At 40.0% G+C, this 20,111-nt stretch overlaps 1 protein-coding gene and 1 pseudogene across 1 annotated transcript in view; one reads left to right on the top strand and one right to left on the bottom strand.

The window, feature by feature from the left end:
• The window catches only part of HSPA4 (heat shock protein family A (Hsp70) member 4), a 51,642-nt gene that overhangs the window by 18,847 nt on the left and 12,684 nt on the right, over nt 1–20,111 (bottom strand). Inside the window, exons 3-7 of the mRNA XM_059059927.2 lie at nt 19,539–19,679; nt 17,104–17,226; nt 4,361–4,460; nt 3,539–3,672; nt 604–848 (exon numbers count right to left, since the gene is read on the bottom strand). Of these exons, the coding sequence (XP_058915910.1) occupies nt 604–848; nt 3,539–3,672; nt 4,361–4,460; nt 17,104–17,226; nt 19,539–19,679 (743 nt within the window). The remainder of the gene's footprint in view (nt 1–603; nt 849–3,538; nt 3,673–4,360; nt 4,461–17,103; nt 17,227–19,538; nt 19,680–20,111) is intronic.
• Nucleotides 4,961–5,465, top strand: LOC131754769 (transmembrane protein 203-like; annotated as a pseudogene).

The raw sequence follows: 20,111 nt of genomic DNA, 5'->3' as shown, positions 1-20,111 counted from the left end.
GCCCTGAAATGTCAGTTACCCAGAATTCTTGTAGTAGTATACAAAAAGACCCGTTGTCCTCAAGTAATACTGAACTCCTCAAAAACATCAATTTCTGAATCAATGACTAAAGCAAATTCAGTTTAATCCTGCATTAAAGCACTTTGCCCTGAATTTATGAAAACTGGTAACTCACGTGTAATACATGCACATGTAAAGGAACTGCCAATTTCCTGGAATATTCAAATAACCAGAACAAACCTAATAGTCTACATTATTAGACTAACCAAACCCAGCCTTCACATAAAAGGCAATATCTGGACTTCCCTGGCGGTCCAGTGGTTAAGACTCTGCACTTCCAATGCAGGGGGTGCAGGTTCAAACCCAGGTCAAGAAACTAAGATCCCACATGCCATGCGGCACAGCCAAACATAAAAATAAATAAATAAATAAATTTTTAAAAAAATAAAATACAAGCAAGATCCTGAATGGTCTCTAATTTTTACCTATAGAACTGAAGTTATCATATAACATCCATATAATTTCAACAATTAGCTAATTAAGGCTAATATAAGTAAAGAAACATCACAGTTCAGTTGACCATCAAAATATTAATATGGTTACCTATTCATAGTTCCAGATACATCAACATCATTCATAAAACATTCGATGCTCAAAGGAAGGTCTGAAGCATTTGCACTCATCAATTTCTTGAGTTTCTCACACTCCTGAGACAGTCGTAATAATGCACGGATTTTGGACTTTATGTCTAGCTTGTATTTCTTCCCAAATTCCTCACAGAAGTGATTTACTAGCACCTCATCAAATTTTCTGCCTCCCAGTGTTGTGTCAAATGCAGTGGCCAGAACCTTTGAAAAAAGATAATTAACTCAAAAACTAACCAATTTAAAATTTTATCACGATATATATTTAACTGGTAAACTGTAATAAAAAGGCGAGAAGGGTAACATTAAGGTTGAAACAAGGCAATGTGCATGTGTCATTTAATCATGGTTACAACCACTATGGAAAGAGACATTGTAATCTCCAATTTACAGATGATACAAAGACCTAGATAGATCAGTTAATATGCAGGTCACAAAGATATTAAGTGGTAGAAGTAGAATTCAAAACCCAACCTCACTTCCAAAACCTATGCCTTCTCCACTACACCAATCTGACTCCAAGCAACAATTATAATTCAAGGCCCAATACACTAACATGTCATGTACAGTTCTAGTCTTATTGCTACCACAAAACTGTGAATAATACCAAAGGCTTATTTAGTTCTATGCAATTTACTACCAGAAAATATGCTAAAGCCCAAACTCACAGCTATCTGTTTCTATTCAACATAGAAGACTTAGGTTAGGTTATCCTTTTCCAAATCTCTGGCAGATTAGAAGCAAACTAGATCTAATCAGATCCAATAATAGGAGACTGGCTAAATAAGTGATGAACCACACCCTTAAAACAATCTCTTCAAAGAATGTTAAATGTACTCAGGAAGTTTTTCTTAATAAGTGAACTCATAGGAGAGGAAAAAAAAAAAAAAAAGACACAGTTCTGTGTAATTCCAATTTTGTTTTCATAAAAGACTAGAAAGAAATACACCAAACTGTAGTAAGATCATGAATGTCTTTTCTTTATACATAAATGTTCCAAAATTTGATTTTATAAATATTTTGATAATTAAGTTTTAATTATAATTGGAAAACTGACAAGTCACAGCTGATAATGAAGCAGAAATGAATACACATCACTTTGACTCAAAGACAAAGCTAAATTATGGCCAGTATCTTCTGTCTAAAAAGGTGAGAGGGCTTCCCTGGTGGCGCAGTGGTTAAGAATCCACCTGCCAATGCAGGGGAGAAACAATGCCAATGTGGCTCCCACACGCCGCAGAGCAACTAAGCCCACATGCCACGCAACTACTGAAGCCCACGCACCTAGAGCCCTAGCTCCATAACAAGAGAAGCCACCACAATGAGAAGCCCGTGCACCGCAACAAAGAGTAGCCCTGCTCACCGCAACCAGAGAAAAGCCCGCGCACAGCAACAAAGACCCAACGCAGCCAAAAATAAATAAATAAAATTTTAAAATAAATAATTAAATAATTAAATTAAAGTTAAGAAGTGAGAGTACAAAATGGAATTTAGAAATAATCCTATTATGGATAAAAGTAAAGCTTAAAACAGTGAGAATAACACTTGGTCCATCATTCATATCTGTAAAAATCGCAAACCTCTTATTTCCCAACCATCCCAAAGATTTGTTTGTATTAAAAAAACAAAACAAAAACATAAACCATAGAAACAAATAAGAATATAAAGCAGAGGCAAGTCCAGTTTTCAAAGAAACAGGATTGTAACAAAGAGAAACTCAAAATGCCCTTCAAACCTAACAAGTACTTATTTTGGGATAGGTAATCCACTAGACCAACCCCTAAATTGGAGGCAGAAAACCAGTTTAGACCTGGCACTAAGAATCTTGATACAGAACCCAAATAATTAAATACTCAAAATATTCTTGGTTCTTAAGCAAATTCTAGATAAAATCACCAAGCTAGAGAACTGATTTTATATCCCACTGAGGAACTAGCATATACCATCAAATCAGACTGTGACTCAGACATAGAAAACAAACTTATGGTTACCAAAGGGGAAGGGGGGGGAATAAATTAGGAGGATGGGATTAACACTAATATAAATAAAATAGATAACCAACAAGGACCTACTGCATAGCACAGGGAACTATACTCAATATTTTGTAAAAACCTATAAGGGAAAAAGAATCTGAAAAAGAATATATATGTATAACTGAATCACTGTACTACATACCTGAAACTAATACAACACTGTAAATCAACTATACTTCAATTTTAAAAAACCCTCACTGAACACCTAAAATCTATACCTTTCACTCTATATAAGTTTTACCTTAATAAAGAGACTAGTACAGGAAATGTGTATACATATTTTTTTAAAAAATTTTCAGCTGTGACCATGATCACCCTCTGGTCCCTCTCTGCCATTAACACTGCTAGACTTCTCTGTGTACAAAACTACTTTCTCCAGAGCTCTAACATCTCCAGACATCTAGAATAACACTCCTAGTCTGGTTTCTTTTGGCCACCCAAGTTCTAGTCACTCCATCCTGCTCCCAGACCACTCAAAACCTTAAGAGAATACGTTTATCATCTCCTCAATCCTCAGTGTAAGATATATGAAGGGACTACATGTTAAAGATTCCTCCTAGTAAGCTTGCAAGGCAAGCATTATTTTCCCCACATTATAGATAAGAAAAATAGGCTCAGGACTCTAAGAGTTTCTTCCTCAAGGTCTATGCTCTTTGCTTCATACCATGTCAACTCTTGATAAATTACTTTGGGCTTACAACTTCCACCCAACCCCTACCTACCTAATTTCTAGTTCAAACAGCTCATACCAAGTTTCCACTAGTGAAACAAAATTCTTTAACCAATTATTTTAAGTTCTCTCTCATAAATTCCTAATTACCATACACTTGTAATACAGTCTTCTGGAAAAAATATACTTACTTTAAGTTTTCCTCTATTAAACGCACATACAGAAACTTGATAAGAAGAATGACCCATGTCTACAAAAACTACATTTCTTGGTTTCTCTTCTAAGGCAGGAAGATCTTGTTTATAGATTCCATATGCAAGAGCAACTACACAATAAGAAAAAAATTCAACATAATGTTACCATTTAAGTACTAAACTTAAAATTCATTTAAGTAGGAAAAAACAGACTCTGTATACAGATCCATGAAAGACTCAAAATCTTTATAAGCTCTGCATGATTTATTCATGAAGAACACTAACTTCAAAGAGTTAAATGCCGACATTCACTTAGGTTTCCTTACGTTTCCAATTTCCAATTCCAACAACTTTGGCAATTTTTCCCAAAACCACTTCCTCCACTTCTCCAAACATTTCTTCCCATGGTTCTTCTATCCTTGTGCCATCTCAACATTCCCATATATTCTACCCCCTGAGATGTTGCTTTATACTCCACCCCTGTAACTCCACCAATCCACAAGTTGGAGAAAAACCCAATATTTAAACCAAAGCAATGCTCCAAACACACAATAAATGCGTTCCTTTCCAAACAAGCATGCAATTAAATACCAAAGTAAGTGCTATGAGACACAAAAAGCACTTCTCAGGTGAACTCTTCATAGAATGTGACAGAGTATCCAAAAATACTATGACACACAGGTGGTAAGTGCTCCAAGCAAAACAGGCAACAAGAAACCCTAGAATTTTAAGATTTCACAACCTTCAAGATGGAGCAAGTCAAAAATTTTAGTTTATTAACTAAAATTTTTGACTTGCTCCATCCCAATAGTCTCTTACCTGCGGTAGTTTCATTCATTAATCGAAGGCAATTGAGACCAGCAATCTGTGTTGCATCCATCACTGACCGTCTTTCTGCATCAGTATAGAAACAAGGAACCTATAAAAAAAAAAAATTGAAAGTTTACTGTATTATGGAGATCCCTCATTTAAAATATACCTGTCAAACAACAGTAAAATCCAGAAATGCCCTCAAATACTTACAGCAATTTATTCTGTATATGATCAAGGAAGTATTTCAAACCAGTAGGAGAAAGTTGGACTATTCAGTAGTCTTGGGACAAATGGACAGCCATACAGAAAAAATAATAAAGTTGTATCCTTACTATACACCTAATACCAAAATATATTTCAAATCAAGAATTTAAATGTTTCTTAAAAATCATGAGTACCATAATAAAAGGGAATCTTTACCGTCAAAGAAAAGATGGGATTTTCTAAATATAACACAAAACCCAAAAGAACAGGCAGGTCAAGGTGGGAGTCCGCTGGTGGCCAGTGCTGGGTCCTAAGTCGGGGCCAGGAGATCAGTGGCACACCTGGGCCAAGCGCTGCAGCGGGCAGGGCTGCTCGCTGCCTCTCGCTCGCCTGGCAGCAACAATGGCAGACATCAGTGAGGCCCATGGGGACTGGAGGCGCGGCCCGGTGGGTGGGACGTACGACTGTCCCTGGCTCGCTCAACCTGTGTGATGCTTTTCTCGCCAACAGTGGCTGGGCTTCACTACCTTCAAGATCTTCGTGCACCTGGCTGGCCCTGTTGGTGTTCTCTGTCCTACTGACTCTGCGTGTGGACAGCCTGGCTCCCAGCCTCTCCTGGTGAAACGTGTCTGTGCCCTTCTTCGCCGCTAACAGGCTCAGCACCTACTTCCCCACTATCATCTCCATGCATCTCTTCCAGGATGGAGAGAAACAGCTGGCCATGCTCAGCCTTTTCTAGGTCCTTAGAGTTCTTAGCCTCAAGTTCATTTTCAAGATGTTGTTATGCCAGAAGCTGGTGGAGCAGACTCGGGAGCTCTCCTTTGACCTGATCAAGTCTCTGGTCTTCATTCTCCTGAAGCTGCTCTTGATCTGTACCTGCTGGGTCAACCAGCCTTGCAGAGGATAAGCTATTGATAGAATGCCCAAGCTAAAGTCCCTCTTCAACCACCCCACTGAAGAAGTCTGGGTCTGAAAGCCAGCTGTGTGCCCTGCTGACTACCCACTTTTCTCTGTACTGATCATGTCTGAAATAGTTGCCTCAGCAGGGAAACAAAGAGCAGCCTCGATCCTTAAAATGTATTCCCTCTTGGACTTCCCTGGTGGTCCAGTGGTTAAGACTCCGCACTTCCACTGCAGGGGGCACAGGTTCGATCCCTGGTTGAAGAAGTTCCACATGCCACATGGTATGGCAAAAAAAAAAAAAAAAAAAAGTATTCCCCCTTATTTCATGCTTTGAATAATTAATCCTAAAATGAGATCCTGATAAGAGTCCCAGGTCAAACAGTCCTGAACTCCTCTGACAGCTGTAAACTGCATATAAGTAAAATGTTCTGATGAGCTCTGAATATTTTCATGGATCCTGGGAAAGTACCCATTGTGCAAAGGCTGCCAAGCTGGACTTGGGGTTTCCCCTGGGTAACAGCACCGACCTGGGAGTGCACTGCTCCAGCCCCCAAGACAAGACTTCCTTAGATGCTTGAGCTCTAATAAGTGTAAACCAGCTTGTGAATCCTCCCCTGTGCCACTGGGGAAAATGGTCCTTTCTTCATTCCAGCCCAGGCAGACAAGAGTATGTTGAATAAGCATAACTGGGACCCTATCTGGAGACCTGAAAAGAACTTGCTTTCAAGGCACAGCTTGGGTTCCTATCCCAGCAGATGGCAGTGCCACTTTTTCACCACCCTGTGGCCAGCACTGTTAGCACACCTGAGACAGATTTAGGCATCCCTAAGGGATCAGAAGGACGGCAGGTGCTCTGATGCTCATAGGCACTGAGACCTACAAATATTAAGTTTACAAATGGTCTCAGCCCACCGAACTAAGGTCTTTGGTTTAATGTCAGGTGCGAAATGAGAACATCTGCTGAGATAAAAATAAGAGAATGTTTTGCTGAGGAAGAAAAGGAAAAGGAAAGGAGGGGGGTTGATACATTTGACTCATTAAAAAATTCTAATGACCAAATGGGGAAAAATATTTGCAACTCACATCATAAAACAGCAAAGAGTTAATTAAATCTAATATTCGAAGAACTACAAATCAAAATAAAGACCATACACTCAAAATAAAATGAGGAAAGGACAGGAACATTTCACAAAAAGCGAACTACAACATGGTTCATAAATTTTAAAATGTTCTAGTTTACCTAAAGAGTAAAATATCAGCATTAAAATCACACATACTTTGCTACCATTATTTATCTGTCAGAATTATTTAATACACCAATAAGCTGTGCTGGTGAGGCTGTGGTCAGACAAGCCCTCTCATGCATTGCTGATATAAGTGTAAATCAGCACAAATTCTCTAAAGGGCAATTAAACAACAGCTGTTAAAGTTTAAAATACACATATCCTTTGTCCCAGCAATCGCACGTTAGGAATTTAGCCTATAACCTACAAACTTATCACATGAGAGCAAAATGATACTTCTTCAAGTTTACTCATTGTAGTATTCTTTGCAATTTAAAAACAAAAAAATCTGGAAGCAACATGGATGTCCAACAAAAAGAGACTAGTTAAACAGATTATGGTACACATAAACTGCGACACTCTGCTCCACTAAAAGGAACGAAGCACCTCTTTACTGCTATGGAACATATATAAGGTAAATTGTCCAAAATATACTAAAAGAAAAATGTAAGTTAAAAAGGACCTATACATATTTGCCTGGGTACATAAAAACCTCGGGAAAGATGTAACAAAGTGGTAAAACTGGTAACCTCTAGGAAGGAAAATCTACTTACTAGGTAACAGATGTGCTAAAGCTTCCCATATATACCCTTTTACACATTTGATTTGATTTGAACACAAGGGCTACCATTACCTTCCCCCAAAAATAAAGCTTATATTTTAACAATAATCAATTTATAAATAAAGCAAAATCTACCCAAGCCCTATTTACATAGCAATCAGATATACCATAGTACCAAAAGCTAGAGCAGTGACTGTGCAGAAAAGACTGTGCAAAAAAGAGTTCACACAGAGGCCAGAGACCACTATCCTTAGGCCCGATGGCAAGGTTGGCCTTTTTCTGCATCTAGGAATTTGGATAATAAATAGTTCCCTAAATCAACAGAAAATTTTCCCTAAATTATAAGAGTGGCTCACTGTGCCTAAACTGTTTGTACAATGTAGTTTTTATGCTTTACACTTAATTTGCTTCTGGAAGTCTGGAATTTTGGTACATGCAAGGCATAACATGCCTATGTGAATGACCTCCAATACAAATCCTGGACTCCAAGGCTCAGGCAGAACTTTGCTGGTGTATGACATTTCACACGTGCTGTCACAACTTGCTGCTGGAGGAATTAAGCACTTCTGGTCTAACTCCAATGGAAGGTGACTCTTGGAAGCTTGTATCTAGTTTCCTTCAGACATTGTCCATGTACTTTTCCCCTTTACTGATTTTGCTTTGCATCCTTTCACTATAATAAATCTTAGCCATGAATATGGCTTTATTCTGAGTCCTGTAAATTCTCCTATCAAATCACCAAAAAAGGACCCCCAATACATAACTTAATTCATCACCTTTTAACTTGATCCCAAAAGCTGGAAAAGCCACTCAGGCAGTCTTGCCATTTTACATCAATTTAACTTCTACATGGAGCAAAATTCAGAATCAAAGTTAGGGCAGTAGATGGGGGGAAATGGGGACAAATCTCAAAGTCCAACAGAGATTTGGGGGAAGGCAGAAACCATATAAGAAATACAGTGCCTGTAATGAATCTGAGCTCTTTAAGGGAAGTAGCATTCTTATTCTTTGAATCCCCAAAATGTGGGTAATGAGCCATAAGCCAATTCTTCCTGACAAATGTCAGTACTACTTTACTAGATAGCCAAGAACCAAGGAATCCATCAGTCAAAACACTGTGAGGTGAAATAAGCCACCTAACAGTCCTTGCTTTGCCAACCAATGCACCAAAATTAAGGCAAAAGATGCCAATAAACAACAAGGTCCTACTGTACTGCACAGGGAACGATATCCAATATCCTGTGACAAACCATAATGGCAAAGAACACATATATGTGTAACTGAATCACTTTGCTGTAGAGAAGAAATTTACACAATATTGTAAATCAACTATACTTCAATAAAATTTTTTAAAAATAAAAATTTAAAAAGGCAAAGGAGGGCTTCCCTGGCGGCGCAGCGGTTGAGAGTCCGCCTGCCGATGCAGGGGACGCGGGTTCGTGCCCCGGTCCGGGAAGATCCCACGTGCCGCGGAGCGGCTGGGCCCGTGAGCCACGGCCTCTGCGCCTGCGCGTCCGGAGCCTGTGCTCCGCAACGGGAGAGGCCACAACGGTGAGAGGCCCGCGTACCGCAAAAACAAACAAAAAAAAAAAAAAAAAAAACAACAACAACAATAAAAAGGCAAAGGAGTGAGAGAGCTGGGAGATGGCCGAAGAGTAAGACGCAGAGATCACTTCCTCCCCACAGGTACATCAGAAATACATCTACACGTTGATCAACTACTACAGAACACCCACTGAATGCTGGCAGAAGACCTCAGACCTCCCAAAAGGCAAGAAACTCCCCACGTATCTGGGTAGGGCAAAAGAAAAAAGAATAAACAGACACAAAAGAATAGGGATGGGACCTGAACCAGTGGGAGGGAGCTGTGAAGGAAGAAAGGTTTCCACACACTAGAAACCCCTTCGCGAGCAGAGACTGCAGGTGGCGGAGGGGGGAAGCTTCGGAGCTGCGGAGGAGAGCACAGCAACAGGATGGCAGAGGGCAAATCGGAGAGATTCCCGCACAAAGGATTTGGTGCCAACCAGCACTCATCAGCCTGAGAGGCTTGTCTGCTGACCCACCAGGACGGGCAGGGGCTGGGAGCTGAGGCTCGGGCTTAAGTAGGGCTTCAGTAGGGCTTCCGTAGGATCTACCGCAGGGAGAGGACTGGCGGTGCGAAAACAGCTGGAAGGGGTTAGTGCACCACGGATAGCCAGGAGGGAGACCGCAAAAAAGTCTGGACCTGCCGAAGAGGCAGGAGAATTTTTCTTCCCTCTTTGTTTTCCTGGTGCATGAGGAGAGGGTTAAGAGCGCTGCTTAAAGGAGCTCCAGAGACGGGCGCAAGCCACAGCGCGGACCCCAGAGACGGGCATGAGACGCTAAGGCCGCTGCTGCCGCCACCAAGAAGCCTGTGTGCAAGCACAGGTCACTATCCACACCTCCCCTCCCAGGAGCCTGTGCAGTCCGCCACTGCCAGGGTCCCGTGATCCAGGGACAACTTCCCCAGGAGAACGCACGGCGCGCCTCAGGCTGGTGCAACATCACGCCGGCCTCTGCCGCATAGGCTCGACCCGCACTCCCTGCCCCTCCCTCCCCACGGCCCGAGTGAGCCAGAGTCCCTGAATCAGCTGCTCCTTTAACCCTGTCAGGTCTGAGTGAAGAACAGACGCCCTCCGGCGACTTATATGCAGAAGAGGGGCCAAATCCAAAGCTGAACCCCAGGAGCTGTGCAAACAAGGAAGAGAAAGGGAAATTTCTCCCAGCAGCCTCAGGAGCAGAGGATTAAATCATCACAATCAACCTGAAGTACCCTGCATTGGTGGAAAACCTGAATAGACAACGAATCATTCCAAATTGAGGAGGTGGTCTTTGAGAGCAAGATACATCATTTTTTCCCCTTTTCCTCTTTTTGTGAGTGTGTATGTGTATGGTTCTGTGTGAGATTTCGACTATATACATTTGCTTTCACCATGTGTCCAAGGGTTCTGTCCATTTTGTTTTTACTTTGAAAAAAAAATTTTTCTTAATAATTATTTCTTATTTTAGTAACTTTATTTTATTTTTCTTTTTTCTTTTTTTTTTTTTTTTGCGGTACGCGGGCCTCTCACTGTTGTGGCCTCTCCCGCTGCAGAGCACAGGCTCCAGATGCGCAGGCTCAGCGGCCATGGCTCACGGGCCTAAACGCTCCGCGGCACGTGGGATCTTCCTGGACCAGAGCACGAACCCGTGTCCCCTGCATCGGCAGGCAGACTCTCAACCACTGCGCCACCAGGGAAGCCCCTATATTATTTTACCTTCTTTCTTTCTTTCTCTCTTTTTTTCTCTCTCTCTTTCTCTCTCTCTCTCTCTCTCTCTCTACTTTTTCTCCCTTGTATTCTGAGCCGTGTGGATGAAAGGCTCTTGGTGCTGCAGCCAGGAGTCAGTGCCGTGCCTCTGAAGTGGGAGAGCCAACTTCAGGACACTGGTCCAGAAGAGACATCCCAGCTCCATGTAACATCAAACAGCGAAAATCTCCCAGAGATCTCCATCTCAACGCCAAGACCCAGCTTCAATCAACGACCAGCAAGCTACAGTGCTGGACACCCTATGCCAAACAACTAGCAAGACAGGAACACAAATCCACCCATTAGCAGAGAGGCTGCCTAAAATCATAATAAGGCCAGACACCCCAAAACACACCACCAGACGTGGACCTACCCACCAGAAAGACACAATCCAGTCTCATCCACCAGAACACAGGCAATAGTCCCCTCCACCAGAAAGCCTACACAACCCACTGAACCAACTTTAGCCACTGGGGACACACCCCAAAGAAAACAGGAACTACGAACCTGCACCCTGCAAAAAGGAGACCCCAAACACAGTAAGAAAAGCAAAATGAGAAGACAGAAAAACACACAGCAGATGAAGGAACAAGATAAAAACCCACCTGACCTAACAAATGAAGAGGAAATAGGCAGTCTACCTGAAAAAGAATTCAGAATAATGAGAATAAAGATGATCCAAAATCTTGGAAACAGAATAAAGAAAATGCAAGGAACATTTAACAAGGACCTAGAAGAACTAAAGAGGAAACAAGCAACAATGAACAACACAATAAAGGAAATTAAAAATACTCTCGATAGCTAGTGGGAAGCTGCCGCATAGCACAGGGAGATCACCTCTGTGCTTAGGTGCGATACGGAGGGTGGGAGGGAGGGTGACGCAAGAGGGAAGAGATACGGGAACATATGTATAACTGATTCACTTTGTTGTAAAGGAGAAATTAACACACTATTGTAAAACAGTTATACTCAAATAAAGATGTTAATAAATAAATAAATAAATAAATAAATAAATAAAAATACTCTAGATGGGATCAATAGCAGAATAACTGAGGCAGAAAAACGGATAAGTGACCTGGAAGATAAAATAGTGGAAATAACTACTGCAGAGCAGAATAAAGAAGAAAGAATGAAAAGAACCGAGGACAGTCTCAGAGACCTCTGGGACAACATTAAACACACCAACATTCGAATCATAGGGGTCCCAGAGAAGAAGAGAAAAAGAAAGGGACTGAGAAAATATTTGAAGAGATTATAGTTGAAAACTTCCCTAATATGGGAAAGGAAATAGTTAATCAAGTCCAGGAAGCACAGAGTCCCATACAGGATAAATCCAAGGAGAAACACGCCAAGACACATATTAATCAAACTGTCAAAAATTAAATACAAAGAAAACATATGAAAAGCAGCAAGGGAAAAACAACAAATAACACACAAGGGATTCCCCATAAGGTTAACAGCTGATCTTTCACCAGAAACTCTGCAAGCCAGAAGGGAGTGGCAGGACACATTTAAAGTGATGAAGGAGAAAAACCTACAACCAAGATCACTCTACCCAGAAAGCATCTCATTCAGATATGATGGAGAAATTAAAACCTTTACAGACAAGCAAAAGCTGAGAGAGTTCAGCACCACCAAACCAGCTTTACAACACATGCTAAAGGAACTTCTCTAGGCAAGAAACACAAGAGAAGGAAAAGACCTACAAGAACAAACCCAAAACAATTAAGAAAATGAGAATATGAACATACATCTCAATAATTATCTTAAATGTAAATGGATTAAATGCTCCCACCAAAAGATACAGACTGGCTGAATGGATACAAAAACAAGACCCATATATATACTGTCTACAGAGACCAACTTCAGACCTAGGGACACATACAGACTGAAAGTGAGGGGATGGAAAAAGATATTCCATGCAAGTGGAAATCAGAAGAAAGCTGGAGTAGCAATTCTCATATCAGACAAAATAGACTTTAAAATAAAAACTATTACAAGAGACAAAGAAGGACACTATATAATGATCAAGGGATCGATCCATGAAGAAGATATAACAATTGTAAATATTTATGCACCCAACATAGGCGCACCTCAATACATAAGGCAAATACTAACAGCCATAAAAGGGGAAATCGACAGTAACACATTCATAGTAGGGGACTTTAACACCCACTTTCACCAATGCACAGATCATCCAAAATGAAAATAAATAAACACAAGCTTTAAATGATACATTAAACAAGATGGAGTTAATGGATATTTATAGGACATTCCATCCAAAAACAACAGAATACACATTTCTCTCAAGTGCTCATGGAACATTCTCCAGGATAGATCATATCTTGGGTCACAAATCAAGTCTTGGTAAATTTAAATAAATTGAAATTGTATCAAGGATCTTTTCCGACCACAACGCTATGAGACTAGATATCAATTACAGGAAAAGATCTGTAAAAAATACAAACACATGGAGGCTAAACAATACACTACTTAGTAACAAAGTGATCACTGAAGAATTCAAAAAGGAAATCAAAAAATACCTAGAAACAAGTAACAATGGAGACACGATGACCCAAAACCTATGGGATGCAGCAAAAGCGGTTCTAAGAGGGAAGTTTATAGCAATACAATCCTACCTTAAGAAACAGGAAACACCTTGAATAAACAACCTAACCTTGCACCTAAAGCAATTAGAGAAAGAAGAACAAAAAAAACACAAAAGTTAGCAGAAGGAAAGAAATCATAAGGATCAGATCAGAAATAAATGAAAAAGAAATGAAGGAAACAATAGCAAAGATCAATAAAATTAAAAGCTGGTTCTTAGAGAAGATAAACAAAATTGATAAACTATTAGCCAGACTCATCAAGAATAAAAGGGAGAAGACTCAAATCAATAGAATTAGAAATGAAAAAGGAGATGTAACAACTGACACTGCAGAAATACAAAAGATCATGAGAGATTACTACAAGCAACTCTATGCCAATAAAATGGAAAACCTGGAAGAAATTGACAAATTCTTAGAAATGCACAACCTGCCAAGACTGAATCAGGAAGAAATACAAAATACAAACAGACCAATCACAAGCACTGAAATTGAAACTGTGATTAAAAATCTTCCAACAAACAAAAGCCCAGGACCAGATGGCTTCACAGGCGAATTCTATCAAACATTTAGAGAAGAGCTAACACCTATCCTTCTCAAACTCTTCCAACAGATAGCAGAGGGAGGAACACTCCCAAACTCATTCTGAGGCCACCATCACCCTGATACCAAAACCAGACAAAGATGTCACAAAGAAAGAAAACTATAGGCCAATATCACTGATGAACATAGATGCAAAAATCCTCAACAAAATATTAGCAAACAGAATCCAACAGCACATTAAAAGGATCATACACCACGATCAAGTGGGGTTTATTCCAGGAATGCAAGGATTCTTCAATATACGCAAATCAATCAACGTGATACACCATATCAACAAACTGAAGGAGAAAAACCATATGATCATCTCAACAGATGCAGAGAAAGCTTTCGACAAAATTCAACACCCATTTATGATAAAAACCCTGCAGAAAGTAGGCATAGAGGGAACATTCCTCAACATAATAAAGGCCATATATGACCAACCCACAGCCAACATCATCCTCAATGGTGAAAAACTGAAACCATTTCCACTAAGATAAGGAACAAAAACAAGGTTGCCCACTCTCACCACTCTTATTCAACATAGTTTTGGAAGTTCTAGCCACAGCAATCAGAGAAGAAAAAGAAATAAAAGGAATGCAAATTGGTAAAGAAGAAGTAAAGCTGTCATTGTTTGCAGATGACATGATACTATACACAGAGAATCCTAAAAATGCTACCAGAAAACTACTGGAGCTAATCAATGAATTTGGTAAAGTAGCAGGATACAAAATTAACGCACAGAAATCTCTGGCAGTCCTATACACAAATGATGAAAAATCTGAGAGTGAAATTAAGAAAACACTCCCATTTACCACTGCAACAAAAAGAATAAAATATCTAGGAATAAACCTACCTAAGGAGACAAAAGATCTGTATGAAGAAAATTATAAGACACTGATGAAAGAAATTAAAGATAATACAAATAGATGGAGAGATATACCATGTTCTTGGATTGAAAGAATCAACATTGTGAAAATGACTCTACTACCCAAAGCAATCTACAGATTCAATGCAATCCCTATCAAACTACCACTGGCATCTTTCACATAACTAGAACAAAAATTTTCACAATTTGCATGCAAACACAAAAGACCCCGAATAGCCGAAGCAATCTTGAGAATGAAAAATGGAGCTGGAGGAATCAGGCTCCCTGACTTCAGACTATACTACAAAGCTACAGTAATCAAGACAGTATGGTACTGGCACAAAAACAGAAATATAGATCAATGGAACAGGATAGAAAGCCCAGAGAGAAACCCACACACATATGGTCACCTTATCTTTGATAAAGGAGGCAAGAATATACAGTGGAGAAAAGATAGCCTCTTCAATAAGTGGTGCTGGGAAAACTGGACAGGTACATGTAAAAGTATGAGATTAGAACACTCCCTAACACCATACACAAAAATAAGCTCAAAATGGATTAAAGACCTAAATGTAAGGCCAGAAACTATCAAACCCTTAGAGGAAAACATAGGCAGAACACTCTATGACATAAATCACAGCAAGATCCTTTTTGACCCACCTCCTAGAGAAATGGAAATAAAAACAAAAATAAACAAATAGGACCTAATGAAACTTAAAAGCTTTTGCACAGCAAAGGAAACCATAAACAAGACCAAAAGACAACCCTCAGAATGGGAAAAAATATTTGCAAATGAAGCAACTGACAAAGGATTAATATCCAAAATGTACAAGCAGCTCATTCAGCTCAATATCAGAAAAACAAACAACCCAATCCAAAAATGGGCAGAAGAACTAAATAGACATTTCTCCAAAGAAGATATACAGATTGCCAACAAACACATGAAAGAATGCTCAACATCATTAATCATCAGAGAAATGCAAATCCAAACTACAATGAGATACCATCTCACACTGGTCAGAATGGCCATCAACAAAAAATCTAGAAACAATAAATGCTGGACAGGGTGTGGAGAAAAGGGAACACTCTTGCACTGCTGGTGGGAATGTAAATTGATACAGCCACTATGGAGAACAGTATGGAGGTTCCTTAAAAAACTACAAATAGAACTACCATATGACCCAGCAATCCCACTACTGGGCATATACCCTGAGAAAACCATAATTCAAAAAGAGTCATGTACCAAAATGTTTATTGCAGCTCTATTTATGATAGCCAGGACATGGAAGCAACCTAAGTGTCCATCAACAGATGAATGGATAAAGAAGATGTGGTACATATATACAATGGAATATTACTCAGCCATAAAAAGAAATGAAATTGAGTTATTTGTAGTGAGGTGGATGGACGTAGAGTCTGTCATACAGAGTGAAGTAAGTCAGAAATACAAAAACAAATACCGTATGCTAACACATATATATGGAATCTATGGAAAAAAAAGGTCATGAAGAACCTCTGGGTAAAACAGGAATGGAGATGCAGAACTACTAGAGAATGGACTTGAGGATGTGGGGAGGGGGAAGGGTAGGCTGTGACAAAGAGAGAGTGGCATGGACACATATACACTTCCAAATGTAGAATAGCTAGCTAGTGGGAAGCAGCCACATAGCAGAGGGAGATCAGCTCGGTGCTTTGTGACCACCTAGAGGGGTGGGATAGGGAGGGTGGGAGGGAGGGAGATGCAAGAGGGAAGAGATATGGGAACATGTGTATATGTATAACTGATTCACTTTGTTATAAAGCAGAAACTAACACACCACTGTAAAGCAATTATACTCCAATAAAGACATTAAAAGAAAAAAAAAAGGCAAAGGAGGCCAAAGAGCTAAAATACCAGATAACAACGGCAGAATGAGGAGATTCATTGGAGAGGCCAATACAACCACCCAAATTTCAACAGTCCCTATGGACTTCACCATACTACAAGCACAAAGCTACAAACAGCCAGGCTTCTATCTAAATAGGGAAATGGAAAAGACAAGATGAAGTCTACTGCTGCATTGCCTTTAGCGCTAGATACAAAAACAGCCAATATACAGAGATAGAAATCAAGAAAAGAACAGCACTTCTAATTGAGAGTATTCAACTCATTCAACAAACAAGTGGCTACCATGTGCCAGGCACTAACGCTAGGTGCTAGAAGGAATCCAGGAAGAAGTGGGCTTAGAGATAAGCCTTTAAACAGACAGAATAACAGAATCATGAGCAAAAACTAGGGGGCAGAAAAAAATATTCAAGATTATGAGAACTAGTTTGATAAATTCTTAAAATAACCATTACCACCTAAGACAAAAAGCAATTTTAATTTCAATTAACAGCTTTCTTCTTTCTGCTTCTTCATGCAATACCCAAATAGTGTGTAGGGATCAAACTCACCGAAACAACACAATCCACGACAGGCTTCTTAAGAACACTTTCTGCTGTCTCCTTCAGTTTGGACAAAAGCATGGCAGTCACTTGCTCCGTGGTAAAATTTCGCTCTTCCTCCATGTATTTCACCTGCAATAAAAAAACGAAAGGATCTAAACTTAATATTTCTTCATGTCCTAAAAACCTACAATGAATAATCTCTAAATCATCAATGGAACATTAACTCAGGAAGGAATTAAGAAAGCTAGTTTTAGAAGTGAAAATAACTTGAAGGTCACTTTTAGCTTTTTAACATGCTGGTCAAGCATGATACCTGGAGATGAGGACCACTATGTAAATGGTACGTTGTGAGTACCAACAAAACTTGAAGACAATTACCTGGGCAGAAGCAAATTGGTATGGTTCACTATAACCCACACTGTCCCTCCATAAAGGGATCTGGTGGTGGAAACTATTTTACCATCTGACGTACTGTGTGTATTTTACTTTGTTTACTGTGTTGACTTTATGATCATCATCCCAAATTAGGATCCAGTCTAACGCAATGGTTTTTGTCAGATTTGTTCACTGTCATAGCCCCAACATGGAGGACAAACTTGACACAATAAATACTTGTTGAATTAAAGAATAAACAACAGGGCTTCTCTGGTGGCGCAGTGGTTGAGAGTCCGCCTGCCGATGCAGGGGACACAGGTTCGTGCCCCAGTCCGGGAAGATCCCACATGCCACGGAGCAGCTAGGCCCGTGAGCCATGGCCGCTGAGCCTGTGTGTCTGGAGCCTATGCTCCGCAACGGGAGAGGCCACAACAGTAAGAGGCCCGCGTACAGCAAAAAAAAATAAAAATTAAAAAAAAAATAAACGACAAACAAAGCTTCAAGATATCCTACACCTGGATAAAGATATGCAACTTTGACAACAGTTACAAACTTTAAATGTTGAAAAGACTGCCTAAGTAAGGTAAGGTCCTATTCCACATGCCCATACTCCCCAAGTACAACCCAGACCAGAAAAATGTCACTTTCTTCTTTTAGTTCCTGCTCCAACTCAACTTGAACACCACCTTCTCACTCCCCAGCCCAACCATAATTTATTCTGGTTTAGAATTTAAGTGTCTCACTTTATTGCATGATAAAGATGGGAAAATAACCCTCCCAGTGAGCCTCTTTCAAAGCTACCTCTTCTTCCCTCATTTAAGTCTTCATCAATTCCTCCAAGCTCATACTTGGATCCACTTGTTCCCAGTTCTTCTCCCTAGTCTCTTTATCCTTTGGCACCTGTAACACTTCTGACTAAATCTGCCAATACTCATCGTATTTCTTTCTTGACTGTAAGTATCCCCCATTTCCTCAGCTCCCTTTCCTTTTTTCCTCCTCTGCACTCCATATTTATCCATTAGTAGGTCCATTCAAACTGTTCTAAAATTATTGCTGAAAATACCATAAGTAAACCAGTGATCATTTTTCAGTTATCAAAATTCTTCACTTCCATTTTCAACTGAATTCTTAGCTACAACGGCACAATTAACTACCTTTTCCCCACAATTCTCATCATCTCTTGGATTTTGAACCTGTTCCCATGATCCTTATTTCTCCAAACGGGGTGTCTCAAACACCACATTTCCTCTCTCTAAACTCAGTTGCCTGAAAAGCTCAAATACCCTTCTGGATTCCTCTTACCACCTGAGTGCAAGAAAGACAGATGTGTTCACCGTACCCATCCCTCAGCCTCTAATCTTTTTTGTATGATCAGTTCACTGCATGCTTCACAAAGAGACTCTCCTAGATGTTGCAGAGATAGCAAAGACTAAACTCCCTTTTCCCCAAAAGAACAACACCTTTCAAATCCTACTGTCAAGAGTATGACCACAGGGCTTCCCTGGTGGCACAGTGGTTGAGAGCCCGTCTGCCGATGCAGGGGACACGGGTTCGTGCCCCGGTCCGGGAAGATCCCACATGCCGCGTAGCGGCTGGGCCCGTGAGCCATGGCCGCTGAGCCTGCGCTTCGTGAAGGGAGAGGCCACAACAGCGAGAGGCCCGCGTACCGCAAAAAAAAAAAAAAAAAAAAAAAAAAAAAAAGAGTATGACCACATATCTGGCAGTGACTTTAAAGTGTTGATTTCTTTGCCTGCTCTTCCGGAAGTCATTCACTAAAATCATACCAGCAAGACTGCTGCATTAGTCAACAAGACAAGTAGCAACGGCAGTTAACTTCACATCATTACCACCTATCTGTCCAACCCCTATTAACAGTGCCACCTATGGCTCCCAAATAAAATCCCGATTATTCAAAAAATGCCAATGGTCTTTACAAGCAAAAGACTTTCCAAAGCATTTGTAACCATTTTCATTACAACTTGAAAGTAGAATGGTATAATATACAATGACCTGATAACATAAAATACCGTATTTCAATCATTAAGGTATTATCTTGAAAACCTTACCTTTATACCTGTTAACCCAGTGGGCAACTGCACAATATCATATGCAAGTTTAGATTTTTCTGCCTCCACAAATGGATCAGAGAATGCTCGGCCATGGAATCTTTTAAATCCTTGGACTGTGTTCTTTGCATTGGAAATTACCTAAGAAAAAGTGTATCAGAGTCAAAGAGTGGAAAGACTATTAGCAATTAAATTATGAAAAAAAAAATTCAACAATCTCAGGATTAAATTAGAATCAGTTTCCTTCTGAGTTAGTTTTCTTCAGCACTAAACCTTTCTGAACGATGCCTGCTAGCTTGTGAAGTGAGGAGTGAGGGACCTGTACAGGTCACATGCAGGGCTAGAACCAGAGCCCAGATTGCCTTACTTCCTCATGAAGACAGGTCATTACCCTTATAAAAATATTCTCTGTTCTTAAACTTCTAACAAACATTTACATTAAATAATTTTTATCTTTTAAAAATTATCCATAGTTTGTGATTCGAACTTTCCAGGGGTCAATCTGGCAGTATGTATCAATTCAGTTATTCTAGTGAAGAAAACTTACCATAAAGGAAAAAAAGATGACACTAA

Source organism: Kogia breviceps, chromosome 4, assembly GCF_026419965.1.
Source record: "Kogia breviceps isolate mKogBre1 chromosome 4, mKogBre1 haplotype 1, whole genome shotgun sequence".
In the NCBI taxonomy this organism is placed as follows: domain Eukaryota; kingdom Metazoa; phylum Chordata; class Mammalia; order Artiodactyla; family Physeteridae; genus Kogia; species Kogia breviceps.
This window is presented reverse-complemented; position numbering and strand designations above follow the sequence as displayed.